The sequence below is a fragment of the Eublepharis macularius genome, chromosome 11 (assembly GCF_028583425.1).
Source record: "Eublepharis macularius isolate TG4126 chromosome 11, MPM_Emac_v1.0, whole genome shotgun sequence".
NCBI lineage: Eukaryota > Metazoa > Chordata > Lepidosauria > Squamata > Eublepharidae > Eublepharis > Eublepharis macularius.
Window position 1 is genome coordinate 28,409,681 of NC_072800.1, and position 27,373 is coordinate 28,437,053.

The 27,373-nt window shown below is 42.1% G+C and overlaps 1 protein-coding gene across 1 annotated transcript in view; it reads right to left on the reverse strand.

The window, feature by feature from the left end:
* ITPRID1 (ITPR interacting domain containing 1) overlaps window positions 1-26,897 on the reverse strand; it is a 65,474-nt gene extending 38,577 nt beyond the window's left edge. Inside the window, exons 1-5 of the mRNA XM_054991790.1 lie at window positions 26,846-26,897; window positions 22,203-22,289; window positions 19,939-20,141; window positions 3,048-3,637; window positions 1,190-1,244 (exon numbers count right to left, since the gene is read on the reverse strand). Coding sequence (XP_054847765.1) covers window positions 1,190-1,244; window positions 3,048-3,637; window positions 19,939-20,141; window positions 22,203-22,289; window positions 26,846-26,877 — 967 coding nt within the window. The 5' untranslated portion in view covers window positions 26,878-26,897. The remainder of the gene's footprint in view (window positions 1-1,189; window positions 1,245-3,047; window positions 3,638-19,938; window positions 20,142-22,202; window positions 22,290-26,845) is intronic.
* Between the last annotated feature and the right edge of the window lie 476 nt (window positions 26,898-27,373).

Sequence of the window (27,373 nt, forward strand, 5' to 3'; positions counted from 1 at the left end):
ATAATTCCCATGTACTGGAGAATACCTGTGTATTTGCAAACACTCAAATCCAAGATGCAATTCTGCACATACATCTTGAGATGACAACTGATGTAGTTGTACATGCAAAACCATCTCCCCCATCTACACAGAGAGAGAATAGACTGTGCAGTTGGAACTTAATTAGAGAGATCTGAGTTTGAAGGCAGATATCATGATTAAGTTTTCTAAATCATCAACGTATCTAATTCTCAATATAGCCAAATCTGTGGATATTTAAACCTGAAGATTAGAGCAATGAACAGGCAAGACAGATCCTTTCTACAAACCTGGAAAAGCCCTATATTTGCAGAAAAATCTGAAACTGAAAAAAATACATTGTGGGGTTGAAACTCCCCCCCCACCGCCACCCAATAATAGGAGCAGCCCCTGCAGCTTTAAGAAATAAATGCCCTCAGTGGTCATTGGTAGGGACAACAGTATTGCTAGCTTTCAGGGCTTGGTTTCTGTCAGTAAAAGGCAAGAAGAAAGGACAGGGCTCTTTCCAGGGCTGTTTTTGTCTTTAAGGGAGGGCTCATTGGGGCCAGACTTGCCACCAACCATTGGACATCTTACTATCACTTATTGTATCCACGTTTCCAGTTGTCTGGAGTTTTTGGCTGCTTATGAAACTTAGATAACTCATAATGAACAGCAGATGTTAATGGTCTGGTATGAAATTGTTACTCTGCCAAAACATACTGGGTGACCTTAGATATCTTCAACATGCCTCATCCATCAAGAAAATACAAATCATGATTAACTCATACCATGCATGTTAGAGAAAACCATTCTATTAAATGATTTAATCAATAATTTAAAAACTGCACTTTGCTGATGGTGACCACTGCACTCTTCATTCTGAACATCATTTTTTTACAACTCTGCAAACAGAATGGTGTCCCTCAGCCCCTTTACAAGCTCACATGTGATGCTCCCCGTGCCCAGAGCAATTCTTTAGCAAGCATCCAATCACTGAAAAATCAAAGAAAGCTTTTCTTCAAAATGGCATGGAGATTAATTTGTTGAGCAATGACATCGAGGAGGGAAGGCTGTGAGAGACCATTCAGTTGTCCAACTGCTTCGTATCTCTGGCATTTATAGCTCTAAAGCTATCCTGTACAGAAAATTCATAAAAATATATAGAGCGGTTATAGTTGCTAATACCCACCTGAAGTGCTTTCAAGAGGATTTCCCCATGAAGATTCATCCTCGAAGCTCTGGATCTGAGACAGGGGAGGGGGGAAAAACACTACTCAAAGCAGCTTGTTTTTATTATTAAAAGTATATTTCTTCTTTTTAACATTAAGTTTTCCAACAAAAACAACTCTAAACCTTCCAGCTGTTGCTTGCTTGTTGGTTCCTCTGGGGTTTTTTTCTTAAAGAGCTCCATTTTCAGTTTATAATTGTGTAAGCGAAAATCTATTACACATCACCATGTGACATGCGGCTATTGACCTATGGATGCACACTGCTGCCAACTGGAAATGTCTTCCTAGTGATATCCACTGCAGCGCAATCTAGGACTGCACAAGTTATGACCCAATAGCTGTGGATCCCACTCTCCGCAGCCTGCAAGGTGCTAGATGCTCCCTCCTTTTGCAACCGTAAAACAGGGGGCAAAACTGAGACATCTGTGGAGCCCTTAATGGTCTCTCATACCTGACAGGTGGGATGTGATTGGCTAAGACAGTAACAGGTTATGCAAGTTCAACAGTGTTTATGGATGCAGGCCCAAACAAGATGAGATGTTAATTCATGGCTGAGTTTGGATTCTCCACAAATCAGTGCGGGAATAATTTGCCCCTTTTGTGTGTGTGGGGGGGGGGCAACATGTACATTGAATACGAGATGTGCAGCCCTGCAACATGGCAAGCAATGCCTTTGAGGCTGTTTTGGCTCAGGAAAAGGGTGCATGCAGAGGTAGTGGCCCATCCTCTTCCCCTTATCCAAATCAGGCACTGCTGTGCTCAAATAAGTTCCCCAGAGCTGCCATCAGGCTGAAGGGGAGTTGGAATGGGAGAACCCCGACCCAACTTGTGCTCTAATGTCTTGCCTAGCTCATGAAAGAAAACATTACCACTGTGATATAATGGCCCTTCTCAGGGCTTTTTTCTGGGAAAAGAGGTGGTGGAACTCGGTGGGTTGCCTTCGTAGAAAATGGTCACGTGGCTGGTGGCCCCGCCCCCTGATCTCCAGACAGAGGGGAGTTGAGATTGCCCTCCGCGCCGCTCCAGTGGCACGGAGGGCAATCTAAACTCCCCTCTGTCTGGAGATCAGGGGGCGGGGCCACCAGCCATGTGACCATTTTCATTTTTTTTAAAGAATTTTTTATTGGATGGGTTTAAAAACATACATATAGAAATCATTATCATTATTCACCCCATTGTATTTTCCCCATCCTTTCCCCCCCCTTTTCTTGTGACTCCCAGCAGTTTTCCATACCCAACTTAATCTAAAAAGTATATCATATAAATTCTTAAAGTCTATAATAATAATGTAATAATGTAATATATATCTATATTATACCTATCAAATCTCTTTAATTATCTTAACAATCTACACTAACTATATTGCTTATCTTAGTTAAAAATATAAAAATTAGATAAGTAATAATATGTACATATACTAACTAAAAAAAACTACACATATATATGTAACATACTATTCCTTACATACCAATTAACTATATTATCTATATTTCACATATACTCCCTATAACTTTATTACTCATACTTATTCTCCCCTGTAAATATACTATACTAATCCAATAAAATACAGTAAAATATACCCCTTTTTAACCTTAAGTAAGTTTCTATCTCCCCTACCTCTCCAAAGACCACAGTTTCCCCCCCCCCATGTGACCATTTTCAAGAGATTCAGGAACTCCATTCCACCACGTTCCAGCTGAAAAAAACTCTGGCCCTTCTCCTCCCCGGCGGTCCCAGAATGCTGAGATGCAATCTGCTCTAGCCTTCACCTCTCCAGTTGACTATCCTCCCAGTCAAGATGCAACGTATTGCTCTTACCTCTTCCATTTCAAAGGAATCTGCAGGCTTGCCATTTAAGCCAGATACCCTCTTCAGCATATGGTTCAAAAGCAAATTGGGCTCCTTGCGGGCTCTGTCTTTAATAGGCACCTCGGAGGCTGAAAGAAAATGGGTCTGTTTGATAGGCAGATGAGGCAACCCCCAAGTTTTGCTTGCTATGGGCTGTGGAGGATGAGATCGAGTCATAGCCTTCTCCTCCTCACCGGGAAACAACTCTTCTTTCAGAGAGCCCAAGGCAGTATTTTCACATAAGCCAGGCCTAGCCGCTATGCGTTTGTCCAAATCAACAACAGGAGCGTAGCCTTCTTCATCGGTTTTGCTGGATGTGCCAGCGCTTCGGTGAGCGTGAGAGCCGTGCATTGTTGTCTGTCTGGACACTTTTCTCAGGAGTTGTCCTATTCTTCTCCGCTTTGCCTGTGAGACAACAGCTTTGCCTTTTGGGGTGCTTGCCGCACCCATCTCCTCTCCATTTCTGTCCTCCATATTCTGCTGCATGAGGTTGATATCGTTCAGCAAAGAAGAAAAGGCGCTGGTCACATGATCCAAGACTTGCAGTTGCCGAAAACGCCCTTGCGTTAGACAAAGATGAAAACACAGTAAATCTCTGAAATGTCATCAAAATCCAGGACTATGATGCAAACTTCATGTACCAAATGTTGATTTGGCATGGAATACCTAACCTATACAGCTCAGCACTATCATTCTTATACATAGTTCAATGGGATGCAAAATATGGTTAAGGTCTTATTGACTTATTTCTAGCTGTTTTGTTGGGATAGTTCTACATAATAAAAATACCAAAAACATTTCAACATGTATAAAAACATGTTTTAATTGGACTCTTTTGAATATGCCACTTTAATTTTTTTTTAAATCAATGCACACCTCACATAAACATTAAAGAGCATATAATTACCTTTTATTTGAGCTGTGCCTAGTTGTTGTATGAACATTCATACGGGAGTTGTAGTTGATTTACTGAGTAAAGTTTGTTAGCCATTTTGACCCGTCCCCCAATACTTGTGGGCCCGATAACATATGAATTGCAATTCTTTAGGGAAAGATCTTTAATCTTCACCCCACCTCAAATGACCCCTGTGAAACTACTCAGTCCTCCACTATTGCACCTAAATTGAATTGAACAATACTGGGTATTTGCAGGTGAATTGTAAAATATTCACAGAGCCAGCCAGAGTTCCCTAGAATCATGTTCCATTCAAATTCATTAAATCTGAGTATGTGTGCCTTAAGAGAAGTTAGAATATTGGAGAAAAGTGCATTCCTTGCTAAACAGAAATGGACCCACTCACATTTAAATACTTGCATATCCATATCCATATCATATCTGGAGGACTTCCATCCACCATATATGACAGAAATAAACAACCTATATAGTACATCACCATCTCACTTTTAGAAGCTCTTTTACTCTAGCTACGTACATTGAAGTTGCTGATTTGAGAACTGACCCCAGGCAACTTCTGGAATAGCATTTAAATCAGTGTCTTCATTCTTTCCAGACCCAGAAGCCACCTGTAACCCTCAGGTACTAGTTTTTAGAAATTATTGGAAATCTTTTTCTGATTCTTGGAAGCAGAAACTTGGGTTGGCAGTAGGGCTGCCAGCCTCCAGGTAGTGGCTGGAGATCTCCCTGAATTACAACTGGTCTCCAGGCCACAGAGATCAGTTCACCTGGAGAAAATGGCTACTTTGGGGGGTGGACTCTATGGAATTATGCCATGCCAAGGTCCTTTCCCTCCCCAAACCTCACTTTCTCCAGGTTTCTCCAGGTTTCACCACCTAGATCTCCAGAAATGTCTCAACTTGGAGCTGGCAACCGTAGTTGGCAGTTGAGATATATAATTGTTCTTCTGTCTTATATCGTTGCAAATAATGTACATATAATTTTTGAAAGGGCCTTACAGCTGATTCCAACACGGAGTCTACAATCCTAAGGACACTTTCCTAAGAATAAGCCCCATGGAATAACATGAGACTGACTCCTGAGTAAACCTGCTTAGGACTGCTTCCCAATTTTATTGTTGACTTTTAAACTTGGCCTTAAACTAGGCAGCCCAACAAATTACATTTGTGATAGATTTCAAACTTTCAGCACCAACAAAACTGACAACTTTGGTTGTCCTTACAGAAAATGGACTGCAGATATCCCAAGAGCAATTGCCTCTGGGCAACTGGGTGGTTTGCAAATATCCTATGCCATCGTGTCAACTTAGCCAATCAGTGTCAGAACTTGCTTTACCTCCATAAGCACAATAAAGGGGGACTGGATGAGAGTCTCATTTCAGTATCCATAATGGCTATTACTTTCTATGCACATATCATAATATAATTGAATAGATTTATACAGAAAACAACTCTGAATTAGAGATGGTCATAACAAAAAAAAAACCCTTTCAGGCACTTAAGCATGGCTGTTGTCCAAGAATACTTTGCAATGTTTATTAACAGCAATTACATTCCTCAGTTGATTTCAATGACTAGTTCACTATATTAACCACTAAAAGCCTATTCTTAGTTTCAGAGCGGGGGGGGGGGGGTGTAGAGTAGACTTCAGCTGATAAAATATACTGCATTTTAGACACCAAACTTTCATATAGATTTTTGTTAAAGCTTATTCATTCATTTATTTGGTACGGTAAATATTATTCTGAAACGTGGTTATGAAACAGATTTCAGTGGGCTTTACCGAGTATAATGTGAGCCCATTCCTGGGTTTGTGGGACCTGTGTGAACCACCATGTGGTGGGTAAGTGTCAAAACTGCCCTCTTGTTCCTCTTCTGTCAGATAGATGAGCCAAGACGGGAAATGTTGTACCCTTTCTTCTCCCCACTGCAACCTCCTGACCTGTCCAGCTAATATTCCATGTGGGTCCTGCAGCCACAGGAATAAACTTTCTTGGGCTTGGAAAAGGCTGCTGGCGGAAGGAGAACATGGGAAAGATCCATGATCATGACCATCACTGCCCTCTGCTGGTGGAGTGCCAACAAAAAGGAACCTTGATATGAGGCATCAAATTCCCTTTCTGTATCATGAATTAATCAATATGCCATGCACGTGTGAATATTGATTACATCACAATGCAAAAAGGAATCTTAGTACATTGGACAATCACATCAAAGCTCCTTTTGTCTGGTGTTTTATGTGGCACTGTGGTTACGTGGCTGGGCTGCAAGGCCGCACTCTGCTAGTTTGAATCTCACTGTTGCCATGGGCTCAGCAGGTGGCCTTGGGTAAGCCACTCCTCTCAGCCCCCAGCTGTATTGTGGGGATGATAATAACACTGACTTTGTTCTAGGGTTGCTAGGTCCCTCAAGTCTCCCAGAGGGAGACTGGGACGCCGGCTCCTACCTCCTTGATCCTCTCACTGTTGTGAATGCACGTGCACGAAGCCTGCACGCGCTCCCGGTGTGCGTGATGATGTCACTTCTGGGAGTGACGTCATCATGCAGGGTCAAAGGCGCCTGTGTGATGATGTCATGCACACTGAGGAGGGCGGAGAGAGCGGGTAGCTCTCTCTCACCTCCGCCACTGCTGTGGTGCCCCTTGTCCTTGCCAGCGCGGGCAGCACAGGGGCCGTGGCGGCCGTGGTGAGAGAGAGAGCTGCGGTGGCCATGGCCTGCTCTCTTCTCTCTCTCACCATGGCCGCCACCATCTCTGTGCAGCCAGCGCCAGCAGGGACAAGGGGCGCGGTAGCGGTGGCAGTGGCGAGAGAAAAAGCAGGCTGTGGCCACCGCAGCTCACTCTCTTGCCGCCGCTGCCACCGTGCCGCTTATCCCTGCCGGTGCTGCCTGCATAGGGACAGTAACAGAAACAAAGCAGGGAAACCCCGGGTAGTCAAAGGCTACAAGAAACAATACTGGGAATATACAGTCAAAGAAATTTTTGATTTTTATAACAATATATTGGTGCAAAGTGTGCAAAAGTGCAAATCGTCAACAATAAATACAATTTCATACAAGTAATAAATATATAATTGTTATGATCTTCACTTTCTTTAGGGTGGATTTTGCTTTAAATCTCCCCCTTACACCCTCTGGGTAGTTTGCTGCCACCAGGAATATATTATTCCAAAATGTTTTATTTAAATTCTCCCTTTCGTAACGTGTTTGAGCGTCAGGCTCCTTCGTGGTTCTATGTGGCCCTGAGGATAGGAATGGGAGATAACTCTGGGATATAACAAAACACAGTTTATTTTTTTTAAGAAACGTATTGGTTACATAAAAGTCGTTCTTAGTTCTTCTAGTTGCTTCATTCAAACTCATTCACACAGATCTCTTGTAAGGCTTCACACACAGTTAGCCTCTTCAAATAGAGTGAATATATAGTCTCACAGACACATTCAGTTCAGGCTTCCCCTCAGGTTGCCTTTCCCTCACAAATACATGAACACCCTCAGGCTGCACACAGCTCGCCTCTCTTGCCCTAACTGAATCTTTTTTCTCTTCCTCAGTAACTGAAAACCGCCTTCACTCCGCCCACTCTGTCATCAACCAATCATATCACTCACTCATCTCTCTCTTTCACCCCCCACTCTTCACCTATCTCACCAATTTAAAGCCACATGCACCCATTTCTTGAAATCATTACAAATCCCCCCCCTTCTCCTTTAAGCGGAACACATCTCTTTTCCAGAAGAGTGGTGTGTAGCTTCCTCTTGCTTAGGGAATAGTTTATTGTCTCTGCAGTTCCTGTTAAGTCCATTTCTCACTCTTCTGTGGTTTTTGTTTTAAAGTACTGGGTTTCTTTATCTTGCATTCCTCCTCTGCTGGGGTGTCATCTTCCTCTCTGGGATGCTCCACTGCTGGGCTGAGGTCATCTCGTTCTCTGGGATGCTCCACTGCTGGGCTGAGGTCATCTCGCTCTCTGGGATGCTCCACTGCTGGGCTGAGGTCATCTCGCTCTCTGGGATGTTCCACTGCTGGGCTGAGGTCATCTTGGCTTTGGCCTTCTCTACTAGGTCGTTGTTTGCTTCTTCTGGTTGTTTCTCTATCAATATTCTGTTCTTTTCCAAACAGTCTATTTCTTTCTTACGTACACACCTTGAGCTGCTCAGTTCTTTACAGGCTCTCTTCACGTTTGATGCACTGGGTAACTCATTTAGTAGGCTAGCATCCTTCAAGGAGTTTCCTAACTCTTTATTCTGTTTTTTGCACATGCTGAACTTTTCTAGTACTTTACATTCGTCTTCAACCAGTTCAGCAACTGTACTATCAAGTTGTTTCTCTCTTCTTACATAAAGTCTATTTCTAACTGACTGATAGCTCCAGTCCATTAGTAGAAAGACAATTAAAAGGGTAACTACGGCAAAATAAATCAACATTTCTAAATGCTGAATCTTTTTGTTGGTGTTTTCTAGGGCTTTTTGCAGCCTTTGGTTTTCTGTATCCAAACCTTGGTAACCGACTTCTAAATGTTCAGCCTTCTTAAAAGATGTTTTCCTAAGCCTTAGACTTTTCTGAAGTGTAGGTTCTCACTTTCCAGTTCCTTGCTTTCAAATTGTAACTGAGCCACCATGAGGTTCATACTTTTCACAGATTCAACTGTTCTGAGTTCTAAATTCTCTTCATCAATTTGTGTATTCTGTTTCTCTAAGGACTCTAGTTGAAATCTGAGGTTTCTCTGGCTAGTTAGAGTCTTTTTTGGCATTCTGTTTCCTATATCCAGATAAGAGTTTTCTTGCTCTGACCTATCTATTTTTTCACAAATTAGCTTTAGGTTAGTAACCCTTTTCTGTAACAACTCATTTTCCCAAGCAAAAATGTCTCTTTCTGTGTTCATTTCATTCTGCCTGGCTTTCTCTCTTATATCTTTTAACTCACAATCTGTCATAATTTCTCATTTAAACACCTTAGAGTTTTTATTTATGGCTCCTCCTTTTTCTTGGGACATTTCCGCAGTACTACTAACAGGAGTTTCTCTCTCTCTCTTTCTCTCCTGCAATGTATCGATTGTGTCTGTTGCTAAGATACCTAGGGGCTTGTCTTCTGATCCCCTGGCTTCAGCTTGTAGCAAATCATTGGAGTCAGTGCATACTTGAATTCTTGCCCCTGCTCCCATTACATCTCTTCCCAATACTACTGGTATTTTCTGTTCTTTAATAACTGCTACAGGAAAATATTCTTCTTTTCCTCTCCAGTTAATTTTTAGCTGGGCTAGTGGCACTCTTTTAGAATTTCCCCACACACCTTGCAAGGATATTTGTCTGGAATCAGGTTTTTCTTATCAACAAAATCCTCCCTGACCAGTGTTACTGAGGCTCCTGTGTCTAGAATGGCTAAAGTATCTCTCCCATTTATTTGTACCACCTCTCTCAGTTCAGTACCCTGAGCAACCTTATCTGTCTTTACCCCACACAAGTAGACTGTTTCTTCAGTGTTTATGGGTAAGGCAGTGTTCTTACTGGGAGTTTCATTTGTGTTTGTTGAGCTTTTGGAGTTTCTATCATCTTCATCACTCTGATCATCTGAGTCAGTTCTAGTGACCCTCCTTACATGCTCAAGCGTTGTTTGCTTGGGTTGGTTCTTTCGACATTTGTAAGCTAAATGCCCTTTCAGACCACATACATAACATCTTCTATCATTCCAGTGTCCATCTTGGTTTCTTTCTATATTTTTATCCTGACTTTTTATAATCTCAGCTCTCTCATATGTTCCTTTCCTTTCTCCCTCTTGTCCTTTACTTGATTTAAACTCTGGTTTATAAGAACAGTCTTTCTTTTCACGGCAATCCCATCCTCCTCTATTAAGTGTTAATCTATCTGCCCACTCTGATGCTTGCTTGACATTCTCTGGAAGTTTATCTTTAACTAGAAGTCTGATCTCTGAAGGAAGTTGAAATAAAAACTGATCCAAAATCATTAGATCCCTTATTCCTTCTTTAGAGTTAGCTTTGGCAGACGAAATCCACTTATCAAAATAGTCTGTCAGTTTGGCACTAAAAGACTTAAATGATTTCTCTTTCTGAGGCACTAGGCTTCTAAACTTTCTGAAGTAATCAGCACCTAGCCTAAATCTGTCATATACTGCCTCTTTGTATTCAGCATAAACAACAGGTTTATCTGAGGGAAATGTGTTGTAGATCTCAGCCAATTCTCCTCTAATTAAGCTGGGCAAATACTTCATATATTGTGTCTCTGGTATTTCCCAGTTCTGAGCAGATTGTTCAAAAGTGGACAGGAAAATTTGTGGATCTTCTCCTGACACATACACCATAAAATCTTTTGGGGTAACTCGAGGTAAATCAGCTCTGGGTTCAGAGTTTCCCTCCTTTTTGTCCCCATTCTTAAGTCTCTCTCTTTCTAATTGTAATCTCTCAGCTTCCAAACTGGTGTGTCTTTCCATCTCTTGAACTCTAAGTTCCATTTCAGCTTTCCACTTTTCCCTCTCAAATTGTTTTTGTTCTAATTCAGCTTCCCTTTCCCTTTGTTTATGTTCTATTTCAGCTTTCAGCTTTTCCCTTTCAAGCTCGTTTTTTTCTCTTAGAAACTCTAAATATTCTGGACTAGGATTATACATTCCCTCAGGGTTTCTCTTCTCTGCAGTTCTACTTGGCTCCACACTGCTTTGTATCAGTATAACTCTCATTTCTTCTACACTTTTCCCCTCATGAGGTAAATTTAACTCTATGCACTTCTGAATGAGAGCCTCCTTTTTCATCCCCATAAACTCTGCCATTTCTCTTTTACTTTTATTTCCTTCTACAATTGTACTAAACTTCACCAGATTATGTTCTCTCTTATAAATCCTACTAGTTCTTCTGTGTCTTTACTTTATAACAGTTCTATATTCCTCATAGGATTCAACTGAACACTCTGTCTCCTTGGCTATCTGTCCCTTCAGAATGCCTTTCTCTCAGAATGTTCCTTCCTCCCAGGCTATTATATTCCCCTTAAAATATCTTCTTCTCCTCAGGATGTTTGGATCCCACCGCTATGCCTCCACTTGTTATGATCTTCACTTTCTTTAGGGTGGATTTTGCTTTAAATCTCCCCCTTACACCCTCTGGGTAGTTTGCTGCCACCAGGAATATATTATTCCAAAATGTTTTATTTAAATTCTCCCTTTCGTAACGTGTTTGAGCGTCAGGCTCCTTCGTGGTTCTATGTGGCCCTGAGGATAGGAATGGGAGATAACTCTGGGATATAACAAAACACAGTTTATTTTTTTTAAGAAACGTATTGGTTACATAAAAGTCATTCTTAGTTCTTCTAGTTGCTTCATCCAAACTCATTCGCACAGATGTCTTGTAAGGCTTCACACACAGTTAGCCTCTTCAAATAGAGTGAATATATAGTCTCACAGACACATTCAGTTCAGGCTTCCCCTCAGGTTGCCTTTCCCTCACAAATACATGAACACCCTCAGGCTGCACACAGCTCGCCTCTCTTGCCCTAACTGAATCTTTTTCTCTCCCTCAATAACTGAAAACTGCCTTCACTCCACCCACTCTCTGTCATCAACTAATCACATCACTCACTCATCTCTCTCTTTCACCCCCCACTCTTCACCTATCTCACCAAACATTTAAAGCCACATGCACCCATTTCTTGAAATCATTACAATAATAAATACAAGGTAACAATTATACAAGGTAACAGTTGTTTGTCCGTGTTTTTGTAATATTCATAGAGAAACGTCTGGGTGAGAGCTGCAGTAGAGCCTTCTTAGGAATGTAGGCAGCAAGTCCCACAGGGAAGGGTGACCACAATCCAGATCAAATGAAAATATTGATGTGCCACCGCGCCCCTTGTCCCTGCCGGTGCTGCCTGCACAGGGACAGTGGCAACCACGGTGAGAGAGAGAGAGAGAGAGAGAGCACAGTGGCCACAGCGGCAGCAGTGAGAGCGGCTTGCTCTTGCAACCACCGCCTGCTTTCTCTCTGCCGCTGCCGCTGTGGTCCGCTCTTGCAGCATGGAAGTGTGCCCCTATCCAGTGGCGCATGGCCCATTCTCGCGGGGCAGGAGCGTGCCCCACACCCAGGGGCACATCGCACCACCCGGGGAGGGGGCACCCCAGGGAGCGTGCCCCCTTGCCGGCCAGGTAAGTGGGCGTGGGGGGGAGGGGGGATCAGGGGATCTCCTGCCCCGAGCAGGGGGATGGGAACCCTACTTTGTTCCCTGCTCTGAGTGGGCACTAATCTGTCTAGAACATGTATGAACATGTATGCATCTGCCCATCAGTAGCCCATACACATGTAACAATTCTAAATCAGTGTTAGAAATTATCCCAGGGTAATCAAAATGTAGGTAGAATGGAATATCAGTGTTTCCTTTTTATTACCAAAAGTCATTAATTTTTGAAACTGGGTTAGGTATAATAACAAATAGGGAGTATTTATTTTGGTCTTTAAGCAGGTCTCCAGAGAGATGGCACAGACATTTTCTAAATAAATAAGATAAATAATTTGTTACATAACTGTAAGAGTACATAGAGGTATGTCTGGACATTCAGGTATGTCTGGAATTGCTCATCACCCTCACAATCACCTTGCTCAAAAATGTCAGAAGTGAAACTGGCCTGTAATTAGCCAGATTATTCATAGGTGGAGAAAGCTTCTTCAAAGCTTATTTAAGAGGTTTAGAAATAGGAAACTCTTCTTGAATCAGAGAGGAATTTATCATTCATGCCAAAGGAGCTCCAAGTTTACCCTCACAGGATTTAATAAATCAGAAAAGGCTAGGAATGGTTTTGCAGGTGATAAACTTCACAATCCACCTCTGCGAGAGAGATCCAAAATTTTCCCTTTGAAAAGGATAATAAATTGCCTCCACTACTCCCAGCATTAAATCTGGCACCTAAATCATACTGGAAATGAGAGATTTTATCAGCAAAGAATCTAGCTAAAACACCACCACAATCAACCAAATTGCCATATTTCAAGAAGTCCTTAAACTTTGAACCATCTTAGCCAGTAGAAATGGATGAGATTCTGGTGATGGAATCTACTGTATCACGGCATGGTTGGTCTGATTTGGTGTGACCCTTTGGCCAAAGACACTCCATCATCAATATAAACACCAGCAGAAAACTAGGCCAATACTTATCAGGAAATAGGAAACGCAAACTGGAAGGAAAGAGCAGCTCTAGCAGCATTTGTGCTTAACAGCATGCACTGTTGGGGCTGACAGGTACAACGCCCCCCTCCCCCCGCCCCAACACACACACTCAAATACCCAAATATTGATACTTCAGCTTGTCATATCCAAGAAGTTAACAGGAATTTGAGGATACATTGGAACCAAACAGGAGGATAGAGAAATCAATTGGAGTCGAAGGCAGCAGCAAGCAGAATTAAAACATAGATGAGGCATTTTCTGAAAGTAACAAGAAATTTCCTCCTGTTGGGATTTTTGCAAGTGTCCTATGTTCAGTCATGAAGGAGTTAAATTGTTATTCTGTTTGTTTAGTCAGATAGCTAGTTAGCATAGGACCACTTAGGCCTCCAACAAAAGTTTCTGCCACAGGAAGGGGAGTCTTTAGTCTTAATGAAGGAACTAGTTTATTGAGGAGCAATCAACTAGCAACATATTCGAAGGTTTTATTGCTCTTTGTTCAGTCTAAGTATTTTTCTAGAGCTAAAACCACAGAAGTCTGTCTACTTATTTCCAGTGTGCTAATATTAGTCTGCAACTCTTTCTTTTTAATTACACAACAACACCTCCCCTTTCCCTTCCAGCAAGTGCTACGATCTCTGAGGACTGAGCTATGTGTTATGCACTTAGACATGTAGCAAAAGCTCAAGGGCTAGTTTTCCTAGGAAGAAAAAAGGAACCTTTGGGATGAGGTCAGGGCTTTTTTCTGGGAAAAGAGGTGGTGGAACTCAGTGGGTTGCCCTCAGAGAAAATGGTCACATGGCTGGTGGCCCCACCCCCTGATCTCCACACAGAGGGGAGTTGAGCTTGCCCTCTGCGCCGCTCAGCGGCGTGGAGGGCAATCTCAACTCCCCTCTGTCTGGAGATCAGGGGGCGGGGCCACCAGCCATGTGACCATTTTCAAGAGGTTCTGGAACTCCGTTCCCCCGCGTTCCCCCTGAAAAAAAAGCCCTGGATGAGGTTGATTTGAAGTGGAGAAGCTGCAGCGTGAGGCTATGAGATTCATTTATGTGTTGAAACCAGCAAGGTGGGCAATCTGGAGTAATACTAGAGAATTTAGACAAGAGAGGATTAATGTCTCCTTATGGGGCATGGATAATCTTCCATTTAAGGTGGAGTTGCCATATTTCTAGGTTGGCTTAAAAAATTAATGGACTATCATTCCCTCATAATCAACAGAAACATATATAAACCTAACACCACAAGTGGGCTTCACTTAGATAAGGTCAGCTGTTTTATCTACATATCATGAATATTTTCCTGTAACAGGCAAACACTTTTTGTAAAAAAAGGAAAGATTTACAAATACATTTACGCAGGCTGTATCAAAGCTGAGTATAACAGGAAATTAATCAGTTCAGCAACATCTTGGACTAAATAATTGGACTATTTTTGTTTCTTAAGAATTAAGCGTGTTGATAGGGGGTATACAGAGGTGTAAAATAAAACAGTTTCCGCTACAACTACAAAGTGAAAAATATGGCCATGGCTCATTTTCCTGGGAGGAAAAACATTTTTCAAACCCCCATACCCCATCCCTGCCCCCTGCCAAAGATTAAAAAATCCAGGCTCAGTTCCATCCTACAAAATATGAACGGAAGGAGTTCACAGAATAAATCTGTCCTTCCTGAGGCAGTATAGGGCAGGCAGCGAGAAGAACAGATTGCCAGAGATTTCCCCCACTGAAGATTTTTCCCAAGGCAGTGATTTATGCTGATTTCCCCCTCAAGCTTCAGCCCCCCCATACCTGCATCCCACTTTGTTCCTAAGGATCCCTAAACCCTCAGGAGTAGCTTGAGAGTTACCTTACCAACCTCAAGGTAGGACCTGGAGTTCCGCCGTAATTACAACCAATATCCAGGCTACAGAGATCAGTTCCCCTGGAGGAAATGGCTGTTTCAGAAAGAGGACATATCTTCACTGAGCATCCTCCCCTCCCCAAACTCCACGCTCCCCAGACCCAGCCTTCAGATCTACAGGAATTTCACAAACTAGATTTGGCAGCCCTATTTTGGGGGGGGGGGCGGGAACAGGGTACTATAGGCAAAAGAGGGAGAAAGATCCATTCTGAACCTTCATAGTCTGTAGGATCCAACCCATTGTTTATATTAGGTGAGTGGAGCTGAGCTCTAGCTTAACTTGCCTATTGAAATCAATAAGCCACATTTTTTTGCTGGTCACCATACAAATTATGGTACCTTGTAACGAGGGGAAAGCACACATTCTGGAGAATAATTAGAGACCATGGTGCTCAGAAGCTTCAGCCTGTGAATGCATGATGTCCCACCTCAACCAGCTTCCTCTATTTCTTTTGGGGTTCATCCTTCCTTTTCACTGATAGGGGGAAGGGGGAAGCATAGTTTTTCAGCTCTGGAAAGAAAAGAGATGAGCTACTGCATTTCTCTACAACAGGGGCACAAATAGGGAGAGCAGGTCTGGTTCAGTGGGAGACCTCCCAGTCTCCTTCTCTGTCACCCACCAGGTTATGGAGGACTGACAGGGGGAAAAATGTTTGAAAAAGTGGTGTTGCACCAATGGCATGACATCTCTTCCAGGAAATAACTGGATGTGACATTGCTGGGATGATGCTGACATGATGCTCTAGTATTCTAGTATTCTATGGTTTTAACAAAGAATTTTGTTCAAATCCTAGCACATTGCATTGACATCACACCAATGATGTGACATCGCTTCCTAGTATTTGGTGGAAGTGACATCATGCCGTCAGTGCACCATCATTCCACTTGTCCCAACACCTTCCCTCTTCTGTTGTCACAAAACTCAGATCATGGCCGATTCCAGATGGCCCTCTGGAATCCAAAACGTTGCGCGTTGTAGCGCGTCATCGCGCGGAAAACGCGAAATATCGCGTTTTCTCGCGCAAGTTTTGCGCGACCTCGCGATATTTCGCGTTTTCGCGATATTTCGCGTTTTCCACACGATGACGCGCGACAACGCGCAACGTTTCGGATCGCAGAGGGCCGTCTGGAATCGGCCCAGGTTAAGGTCCTCTTTTCCTTTTTTGTTCACAAAAGAGGATCATTTTGCCATAATAGTGGCAGAAAAGCACTTTTGCCTCAACTTTAGCTTGCTATTTCATTCCTAGCCTGTTCTGCATATCCAACAAAACACTCTCTTTTTCTCCATTGCACCTGAAACCTACTCCTGTTGCAAGCAAGGCTACCCATCCACAGGAACTCTCATATTTGACTATACTCATCAACAGGGCTTTTTTTCTGGGAAAAGACATGGTGGAACAAGAGGGGAGTTTTTTAAAGCTTAAATTGCCCTCCATGAAAATGGTCACATGGCTGGTGATGTGGGCTATCTAGCGGCACAGAGGGATATCTAAACTCCCCTCTGTCTGGAGGTCAGGGGGTGGTGCCACCGGCCATGTGACCATTTTCAAGAGGTGCCGGAACTCCGTTCCACTGCGTTCCCGTGGAAAAAAAGCCCTGCTCATCAAAAACCTTCTGATTTAACTACCAGAGATGGGTAAATGAATCCATCTTGATATCAAAAAGAGGAGGGGTTTGAACTAGCATGAATTTCTCTGGGCACTATCAGAGGGGAACAACCCACTGCCAGAATTCTCCAAAGTGCACACTAATGAAAAGCTATTTGTGCTCAGCCTCTAGATGCTACATCACATCCAAGACTGACTGAGTCAAGTTTGCTGGTTAATGAGTTAAAGCTCAGTAATTCAATCATCTCACCTAAAAACTCTATGCCCCCTCCCTAGCACCACACACTCTTGAATTAATCCTGATGTGGATACCAAGCTCACCCTTACCAGAGCACTTTAAAAGGGCATCTCAAGCCCCTCCAATTCAGCAGCTGGTTTGGTACCTGAGCCCACTTCCTCAGTTTGCTTCCAAGACCTTCACCTTTTTGCTGAATATCTGAATCCCTCACCTTGGATCCCCAACTAGAGATGGCCACGATCCACATTATGCTAAAAAAAAAAACCCATGATAATGGCGATCGCGTGATCATGAACCGGTGGATCATGATTGTCCACGACCCATGATCCAGCGATTGGGAGGGCCCCAGATCTTGGCGATCAGGCTCGGATCGGGAAGCCAGACACTCAGGTGCCAGCAATCTATTCCCATGGCAAAGGAGCCAGGGGAATGCCTGAGCTGTGTTTGCCCTCCTTCTGTCACCCTGGAAACCTGAATGGAAGCCCATCTTTCCTTGATCAGCAGGGCTTCCTTCCAACCACGGAGCAGCAAAGCAGTCACCAGTTGGGAGGAGACACCCAGGGGAGGGAGGGGGAAGGGGTTGTTCTGTAGCCATGGGCACTCCAATCTCATCCCTGCAAACCCTGATAGGCAGCTCTGACGGCCAAACACAGACAAGCAGCCAGACCCCCCCCGCCTCCTGAGGGGAGGCAGCTCGTCGCCATCTCCCCATGCCCACCAGGCCCAGTGGCCGCCATCATCACCCACCGTTCTTTTCTCGCCAGCGTGCTCCTTTTTGGCCTGGCGGGCGGGCACATGGGGGGTGCTACCGGTGAGCGGCCAGACCCCCCCGCCCCCTGAGGGGAGGCAGCTCGTCGCCGTCTCCCCGTGCCCGCCGGGCCCAGCAGCCGCCGCCACCACCCACCTTCCCACATTGCTGGGAATAGCAGCGCGCCCCCACAATCCATGATCCACGGATCAGGAACGGGAGATGATCGGTGTGGATCATTTATTTGGGATTGTCGCCGGCGCCAATCCACGATCAGCTGGATTGTTAATTTTTTTTGGATCGTGCCCACCTCTATCCCCAACTTCTTAACTGGTTTTGGTTTGGACTTGTCCTTCATCCCAGACCAATTTTTCTTCTCTTCAGCTCAGATCACCAGAGATAAGACAATGTATGTTCTTCTTTTCACTGTTTATTTCTTCTTAAATTCCCCTTTCAACCCAATGAGAAAATAACCAAGGGAAGCAATGCTAGGATTGTGTTAGTCTATTTCAACTTTGTTTCATGTTTTTGCTCTCACTCACATTCCAGCTGTTCACCTTGTTGGGGAAATAAAGATTATTTCTTGGGGGGGATTATCTCCCTCTGTCTTGTTTTTTGTTCCTAACAGGAGCGCTGTGCCATATTGGGATCTGGTTATATACTAGACTGCTCAGCCCTGTACAGGGGACACTGCCTGCCCCTACATGTGTAGTAGATACTTTGCACTTTACAGGCCTCACACTTGTCTTGGATTTGGGAAACTCTCTGTACAACTTTAGGTCTCTATGTCCAACTCTGTACAACGTCAGGTCTCTGCACAACTTCAAGTCTCAATGTCCGACTCTGCCCGGCATTGCTTCTTATCTCCCAGTGTTTGAAAGGAAACACGTCTGCAGGAGACCAAAACATGAATGGAGAAGTGATGATAGCTAGAAAAGCCTTCTCTCTCCCCCTCCCCCTTTTAAAAACTGTTTTGCATCATTTTCTTTGGACCGAAACAGGTACATGGAACATCAACCCCACAGGCCTCCCTGAACTCCTTTTTCTTTTCTTTGCCTCTCTTTTTAAATATCAAGCCTGATGAAGAGTTGCTGAGAGCTCAAAAGCTTGAGATCTCCCATGTGCTCCTCTTTTTTTCTGGGTTCCCCACCTCTGCACCACCAAAGGATTCTCTGAACTCCCATCTCTGAGCAGAACCACAAGTGACAAAAGGCACAGATTGGACACTTGTCTGCTTCCCTCAAGTTTTGATGGGAAATGTAGGCATCCTGGTCTCGTAGCTTCGCTCTCTGACTGCTGTCCAATGGACTTTTCAACTGTCACTTGTCCAACATTCCGCCAAGCTTGCCTACATTTCCCATCAAAACTTGAGGGAAGCAGACAAGTGTCCAATCTGTGCCTTTTGTCACTTGTGGTTCTGCTCTCTGTTAGTTTTTCCTTTCTTCTCTGCACCCAAGAGGATTCTCTTCCTATAGTAAAGGTTACACATTTCTTGATATTACTTGAATGGTTGAAAGGAAAAGATTTCTGTTTTGCCTAGGTGGTCAAAATGTCTGTATGCAGCTGAAAAGGTAGACATGGGACTACAGGATGATCAGACGGTTGTTTAGTTTTGTTCTCCATTGTCAGTTTGTTCACTTCATTTTTTTTTAATTTCATGAAACTGATAGAAGAAGCCATTTTGGTAACCTCCCAGAGTCTGAAAGTAAGCAAGCAAAACCAAAAATACCCGCGTCAACTTACTAACTCAGTAAAGTAACATATATCACAACCAGTATGTAGAACCGCACAGTACTGGAGATCAATGTGCAAATGATACAATTTTAATAACAATCATCCCCATCAGTTGGAATAACATTCATACCAGCGCTAACATCAGGATACTGTACCAATAGATAAAGTGCAAGGTGCCCAAAGTGCTATTCATATATTGCACATAAAAGTTAAAGTGCAAATGCAAAGGGAGCACCATGTACACAAGTCCTTTCAATAATTGCCAGTTCCAAAGCACCGTGTATCCAACTTGCAGGGAGAAAGAATTTATTCAGTGATACTTCTCTCCAGAAGATTGTAATTCTGTCAAAGCACAACAGTCCTGTGAGGTCAATATGATGAATAATATTCCTCTTGAGTAATAAGTCCTCAATGGGTTGTCTAGATCCCAATATTGCCCGTTTCAAAACATCTTTTTCAAAGAGAACAATCAAATATTCCTTTAAAATTTATTTTTTCAGCATTGTCCCTCACGGGTATCCAATAATACATCCAATAAGACAGGAAATAGACATTCTAAGGTATTTACTTACCACATAAATTGGGGGCTTCTATATCCATGCGCTGCCTTTGAGCTTCTATGAAGACCCGAATATTGATGCCTCTAGCCATGGATGCAGAATTGATGAACCGAGGAGGGATTTTGGTACAGATGTCAGGTTCGTCCATGCCAAACCCCAAATCCAGTAGAATCTCAACAGGATCTTTCTCTGAGAAATCTAGCCATTCAGTGACACTGTAGAGAAACATCAAAAGAAAGCAGGGTGCTTGGCTGATGTGATCTCTCATTTCAATAACCTACTATACAGTTTCCCTCTTCGAACAGTATTTGTCCGTAGATGGACAGATATAATGGCTTTTCTGCAGGTGGAAGACAGGATTAGTTTGAGAGTCTGAAAATCTATAATCATATGCATTGTTGGGGTTTTTTGCTTTAAAGAGAGGTAATGCTACTCATGTTGTTCTCCCCTATCAACCTAAGTCCCGAATGCCCAAGATGTGCTTATCTATGCTCCATAAAGAGGGGCTGGCACTCTGTAAAGAAGTGCCAGTTCTCTGTACCAGCATGTGCCCCCTTAAAAAAAATGATTGCATGTTTCCAGACAAAGTAAGTAGATATAGCAACTCAACTTCATTTACTTGAGTTCCTAGACCATCCCATTCCAAGGGCCAATTTGCTCATTGCATAATCCCTGTGTCTGCCACAGCTCTTAACAACAGATTCCTAGGCATGCATGGGCCCAATTCAGGTCAGATCTGCAGTGCCCTGGGAGAAGGGACTTAAAACCTTATGCTATTTTCCTGACCTGAAACCATCCTGCTATTTGTCCCATCAATAAAAGCAAATTGTATCTCCTTGGGACCGAGTCAGGAAACTGGCATGTGGGGAGGTTCAGACCCCTTCTCCTCACATGCCATTGTCCTGGTCTGAATTGGGTTTGTGCTTGCCTGGGAACTTCCAGAGCATGTGACTTGACAGGACCCACTGCAGCCAAGAGGACTTCGTTACATGTGAACTGACTGTTAGACACATCTGTTTTAATATGCGTTCCAAGAATTTCCAGTCATCGTGGTCTAGACAATCTATCAGTTATTAATGTCTGGCTATATGCCACTCCATGGAGATTCTTGGGCACTTGGGAAAGGGGTTCATTGTAAGCCACGTTTCCCTAAAATTCATCACAATAATGGAAGAAATATTGTTCAGTAACCAACATGCAGTTCCTTCTGCACTTTGCATCACTCAAAAACTGGAACTGGGCCAACACTGAGAAAGAAGATCCAAACTTTTCCCAAATACAATTTCTGACTAAATACAGAAACATTGAATGCAAGGATCAGTCATTCCTTCCTTGTCCTAACTAAACTGAATGAAACACTAAACGATTTAAAGGGGAGCAGGACAGATCTTGCCTATGTCTTCAAACAGGCAGATTAGCTCCATGTGCACAACAGAATTTTCAGCCAGGAAAAAAAGGAAGCATTCCGTGTGCTCATGGCCTCCTCTCTCCCATACCTACAGCCAGTTTTCTAGATTGCTGGCTAAGCACCGGATTGTTCAACCGAATGCAGTGTTATCCAGAACATCTGTGAAAACAGAAGGCTTGATAAATAGGATATTAGCTACATACAGTTACATGAAATTTCCTGCAGAACGGAATGAATTTGGACAAGCAGGTGGTTTGGATATGTGTAGAATGTTCTGGGCCTTCTAATTTTAAATAAAACAAGACAAAGTCCTGTGTGTGAATAAGCAGCTCAGAGGGAACAAAAGCCTCTGGAGAGTACCTTCGTGCCACCAAAAGAATAATGAACAGAGACAAGGCTTTTTTTCAGCTAAAACGCGGTGGAACGGAGTTCTGGAACCTCTTGAAAATGGTCACAGGGCCGGTGGCCCTGCCCCCTGATCTCTAGACAGAGGGGAGTTTAGATTGCCCTCCACACCACTAGAGCGGCACGGAGGGCAATCTAAACTCCACTCTGTCTGCAGATCAGGGGGCGGGGCCACCAGCCATGTGACCATTTTCTCCACGGGCATCCCACTGAGTTCCACCACCTCTTTTCCTAGAAAAAAAAGCCCTGAACAGAGATATGTCCTCCTTTTGACCACCAGACACATAATTTAACTATGATGTCTAACAAGGAAGCATGCATACATTTGATTAGAAAGGGTTCCAAGGATCTTCTGTATCACTTACCAACTGTTCACATCTCCTTAGGTAAGTCCACCTCTATTTTAAGGTCCATGGCTTACAATGTAAGAAGTACAGACACTGAAATAAAGCCAACAACTAACCTTTTTGATGCACTGGAGTGAGAATGAGAAGAGCCGACACTGTTCCATCTCGAGAGAACAGGCATTTCTGAAAACTGATGCAGGGATCTATAGTAGTTGGGGGAAAGTAGCAATGAAATTTGTTTACACTTGTGGTCCTCTGAGATGTCATTATGGTTTCTTTCTGGAGTAAACATTTGCATCTTTTTCTTAGTTCAGAATGATACTTTGTAGGAACCCATCACTTGAAAAGCATGTACAATTCTATGGCAAACACATTTGTTCTCAGGAACAGTATGATACAGTAGGTGTTAGAATGTAGGTGTTAGGTACCGGTAGATGCTAATTATAAAGGTGGCAGAGCTTCTTTGCTTCTGACAGATGGCACATCTTTAGGAGTCTTTAGGGAGCACACTTTCTCTAGCCACCTACCTTTCAGAAAGATATAACTGCCTTTAACAAAATTCCATACAGAGCACATAGGATGAACATTACCAAAGTCTCTCTGTAATTTCTTTACAGATCTTTAAGATCTCAGGCTGTGATTTGTCAAATAGTTTGCTTTTGTTAAATGGTTACAAGAGAGTGAATACTGCTCTCCTCCTTGACCGACATTCTCCACAGAATAATGCATTCTGATTCATGTTGTCCATGTCACAGAACAGAACTGGATGTCTATTTTTTTATCCTTTTTCTACTGATGTGTCCTGGGTGTGTGTGCATTTGGTATAGACTGAATATGCATTTGGACAAATATTATTATTGTGGTATTATGTAAGTAGATATTACTAAATATATACAGCATGATTCAAAATGTACACATCTGTGCAAAGTTCAGAGAGATTTACATGGGATTATAAGAAGGATGGCTTACATGTGATGTAGCTATACTATAGAACAAGTGCAGAATGGATTGAGAGACATTTGTCCAGCTCTAGGCTGCCCCACCTTTATATTTACAAACATCACCAGACTTTTACCTTCTTTTTAGATGTAACAGTTAACCCAAAATACCTGAAACCATGCTGCCTGTGTTTCCCAACTCAGATTCAGAGAAAATAAAATATGTGAAAAGTCCTTTCAAATTCTATGTAAGGAAAAGAAGGAGCTACATTGCCAAACTTATAAAAGAGCAAGAGTCCAGATGCACCTATAAGAAGAACAACATTTGTGATAGGGTATGAGCTTTTGTGAATCACAGCTCACTTCTTCACATACCAAATTGCTAAATTTGTTTGTACTGCAGCATGCTGTAGAGTGAGGGAACATATTAGTGTTAACGCTTGTTACTGAGTGCACGTGGAAATGGACTCTTTAAAGAGGCTTCCATGTACTTTGCCCGTATAATCATGTGTTCATTTTTTTAATAAAAATTTTTATTGGAATTAGAAATATTTGGCCATTTATAACAATCAAAATACTCTAATATTCCAGTTCTAACCCCCTCCCTCCCCCCCCCCGTTTGTTGACTTCCAACAGTTTTCCAACCCTTTGTCTATTCTTCCCCTACTCATTTCAACTTATTTTGTCAATTAAACATATACTTTCACACTCTTCTAAGCTAATCTATTATAACACAGTGCTAAGTCAGTTTCCCTTCACTTATCAACTAACTAATATATTCCTGGCATATTATTCAATAGTAATAATACTGGTAATATTCTCAATATCCTGTACTCTAACTTATTCATTCTAATGTCATCAATATGGGACAAACAATTTATCCCTCCCTATACATAACTTGAGTACTCATAAGTGATGAATACATTTATAAGTCAACCAATTTAACTTATACTCTATATGTTACTCTTTACTTCCTCTTATATCTCTTATCTTTATAACATAAAGTCAATCAATTTGACTCATATTCTACACATTTCTAAATATAACTATAAACACAATATACATTCAACATAAGTCAATCAATTTGACCCATGTTCTGCACATTTCTAAATATCGCTATAACCAAAAATACCTTCAGCATAAGTCAATCAATTTAACCTATATTCTATATGCTACTTCTCATTCCCTCCCTTCTTGTATTCATGAATTTTAATTCTGTTAATTCTCAATTACACCCCTATCTGCCAGCAACATAATTAATTAATTAATTTCTATTCTTATATATCACATAACTATTACTCAACACTGTATAGAATAATCAAATAGAATAATTGCTTAGTAATTCTTCTTTAACTCTCCTCCCCCCGGTATAGTCACTTCTCTCTTCTTTTGTTTTTCTTCAATAATTTTCAAACTGCCACAGTTCTCCTCCCACCTCCCATTTTTTCACCAAATATTGTTTCAGCTTCTCCCAATCTGTGTTAAACTGTCCTGGATCAAGGTCTCTTAGTTTTCTTGTCAGTTTATCCATCGCCGCCATGTACAGCAATTTGTAAATCCAGTCCTCGATAGTTGGCACTTCTTGTACTTTCCACTTTTGCGCATACAAAAGTCTAGCCGCTGCTGTCATGTAAAAAAGCAATGTCCTATGTTGTGCAGGAATATCTTCCATTCCCAAGTTCAGTAGCAGGAGTTCTGGGTTCTTATTAACTTGAAACTGTAAAATCTCACTTATTACTCTTATTATTTCCCCCCAGTACTGCCTGACTACCTCACAAGTCCACCACATATGATACAAAGATCCTTCATGCTTTTTACATTTCCAGCATTTATTAGACGTGTTCATATTCCCTAGCGCAATTTTCTTTGGTGTCAGGTACCAACGATAGATCATTTTATAGACATTCTCTTTAATGTTAGTGCATGTCGTAATCTTCAAAGTATTTTTCCACAAGTATTCCCACGCCTCCATTGTTATTTCTTTATTAAAATTTATAGCCCACTTCACCATTTGCACCTTAACTACCTCTTCTTCAGTATACCATTTTAACAACACTTTATAGACCTTTGAAATTTCCTTTTTGTCTTCTTGTAAAATTACTTCCTCCAAGTCCGAGTTCTCCATTCTTATCCCTCCCTTGGCACAATCCGATTTATAAAGGTCTCTGGGCTGTCTATATTGAAACCAGTCATAGTTTGGAGACAACTCTTCTTGCGTCTTTATTCTTAATTTAGAAAATTCTATTTGTGTTATCTCCTTATACGTTAAACACTGTTGTTCATTATCAACAGTTCTCGGATCTATCACTTCATAAGGAACCACCCAGGAGGGAATTCCTTCTTGTAGGTAATCTCTGTACTTTTTCCATATTGTGAAGAGGCTTCTCCGAATGTAATGGTGTAAAAACATAGAGTCCGCTTTTACTTTATCATACCATAAATATGCATGCCATCCAAATATTTTTTTATATCCCTCTAAGGCCAGCAATTTGCGATTTTTAAGCATCATCCAGTCCTTCAGCCAAACCAAGCAGATTGCCTCATAGTAAAGTCTTAGGTTGGGCAGTTGCATTCCGCCTCTCTCTTTCGCATCCTGTAACACTTTCATTTTCACTCGAGGCTTTTTGCCTGCCCAAACAAAGTCCGATATCTTTCTCTGCCATTTCTCAAACTGCTTGGAGTCCCAAATAACTGGTATTGTCTGTAACAAAAACATCACTCTTGGCAGCACATTCATCTTGACTGCTGCAATTCTTCCCAACCATGACAAATTCAATCTATTCCATTTAATCAAGTCTCACTCTATTTGAGTCCACAATTTCTCATAGTTATTCTTGAATAGATCTATATTCTTTGCAGTCAGTTCAATTCCCAAGTATTTCACCTTATTTGTTACTTCACAGTCTGTTATTTCCATAAGTTGCTGTTGTTTTTGTTTAATCATATTTTTACACAATATCTTTGACTTCTTTTTATTTACAAAAAAACCTGCCAAATCTCCAAATTCTGTGATTTTTTCTATTACCCTTGGCATGTTTTCAATTGGATCTTCCACAATTAACATTATATCGTCTGCAAATGCTCTGACCTTATAGGAAAAGTCTTTTATCTTTATTCCACGGATTGCATTATCTTCTCGGATCTGTATCATCAAAATTTCCAAAACCATTATAAACAACAGTGGAGACAACGGGCAACCTTGTCTTGTACCTTTGCCTATAGTCAATTTCTTAGTCACCTCGTCATTCACCACAATTGCTGCACTCTGGTCTCTGTAGAATCATGTGTTCTACAGAGAATCATGTGTTCACATGTGACTTGGGGCATCACTATGATGAATGTACATAGCAACAGTTGCAGCTAGGATTAGAGCAGCCAAAATACCAAAAGTGACCACTAGCCACCTCCATGTACAGCTTGGTTATTCCCATGACTTCCCTGTGTAATAGTAGCACTGCGGTTGCTTAGGAGCTGGAGAATCTTATTGTGTGAACCAATCCCTGTTGTGGTCTACATCCTGTTGATATACATGGGAAGAAATGGGAACATCTACCATTCTTGTTACTTGCATGTATTTAGCATGAAAGATGGGCCAGATGAAAGATTCGTCCATATTTTAGCATGGAAATTTTACATTAACACTCTCTTGCAATTCTGGCTAATTATACATAGCACATTTTGCTTAATACTAGGAAAATGTAGATGTCGTCATTAAGCTAACAAATATTCTTCCTGACATCCCACAGTTAAGACATTGATAATTAATGGCATGGCTTTTTTGGAACTCAGAGAGGCTTCTGAAGTCAATATGAGGAACTTACCGCATGTAGTTTTGCACTGTCATTTGTATCATTCTCGGGGGAGGTGAGAGAGCTGGAAAGCAATATAATTCACGGATATTTATTTTTCATTATATCCAGCATTTTTGTTAAACCGCTCACTTTGGAAAAGGGAGCCAAAATGCAAGAACAGTAACTCACCAAAATGGGCAAAGAAACTGAAAGCCTTTTCCCCTCATTTAATGTATATTTGAGATCTGACATGTATTGACCTGAACTCAACACAATAGATACTATTATAACACGAGTCAGATTATTTTATCCAACTGTTTTGGATAAAAGGAGTTTATCCTTGGACTGTGCTGCATTTTGGCCACGTTTCAGCCCAGTACTACAACAAACAGCCATTATACAACTGCTTATTTAAATAGACCTATGACTGGTTCCTCAAGAGCCTTTAAAGTCACAGATGCCCAATGAGATTTCCCAAACACTCCAGATCTTGAGTGGGGTGGTACATGCAGTGAGAATGGGTGACAGATGGTGTCCTTGAGCTCTGCCATGTTTCTG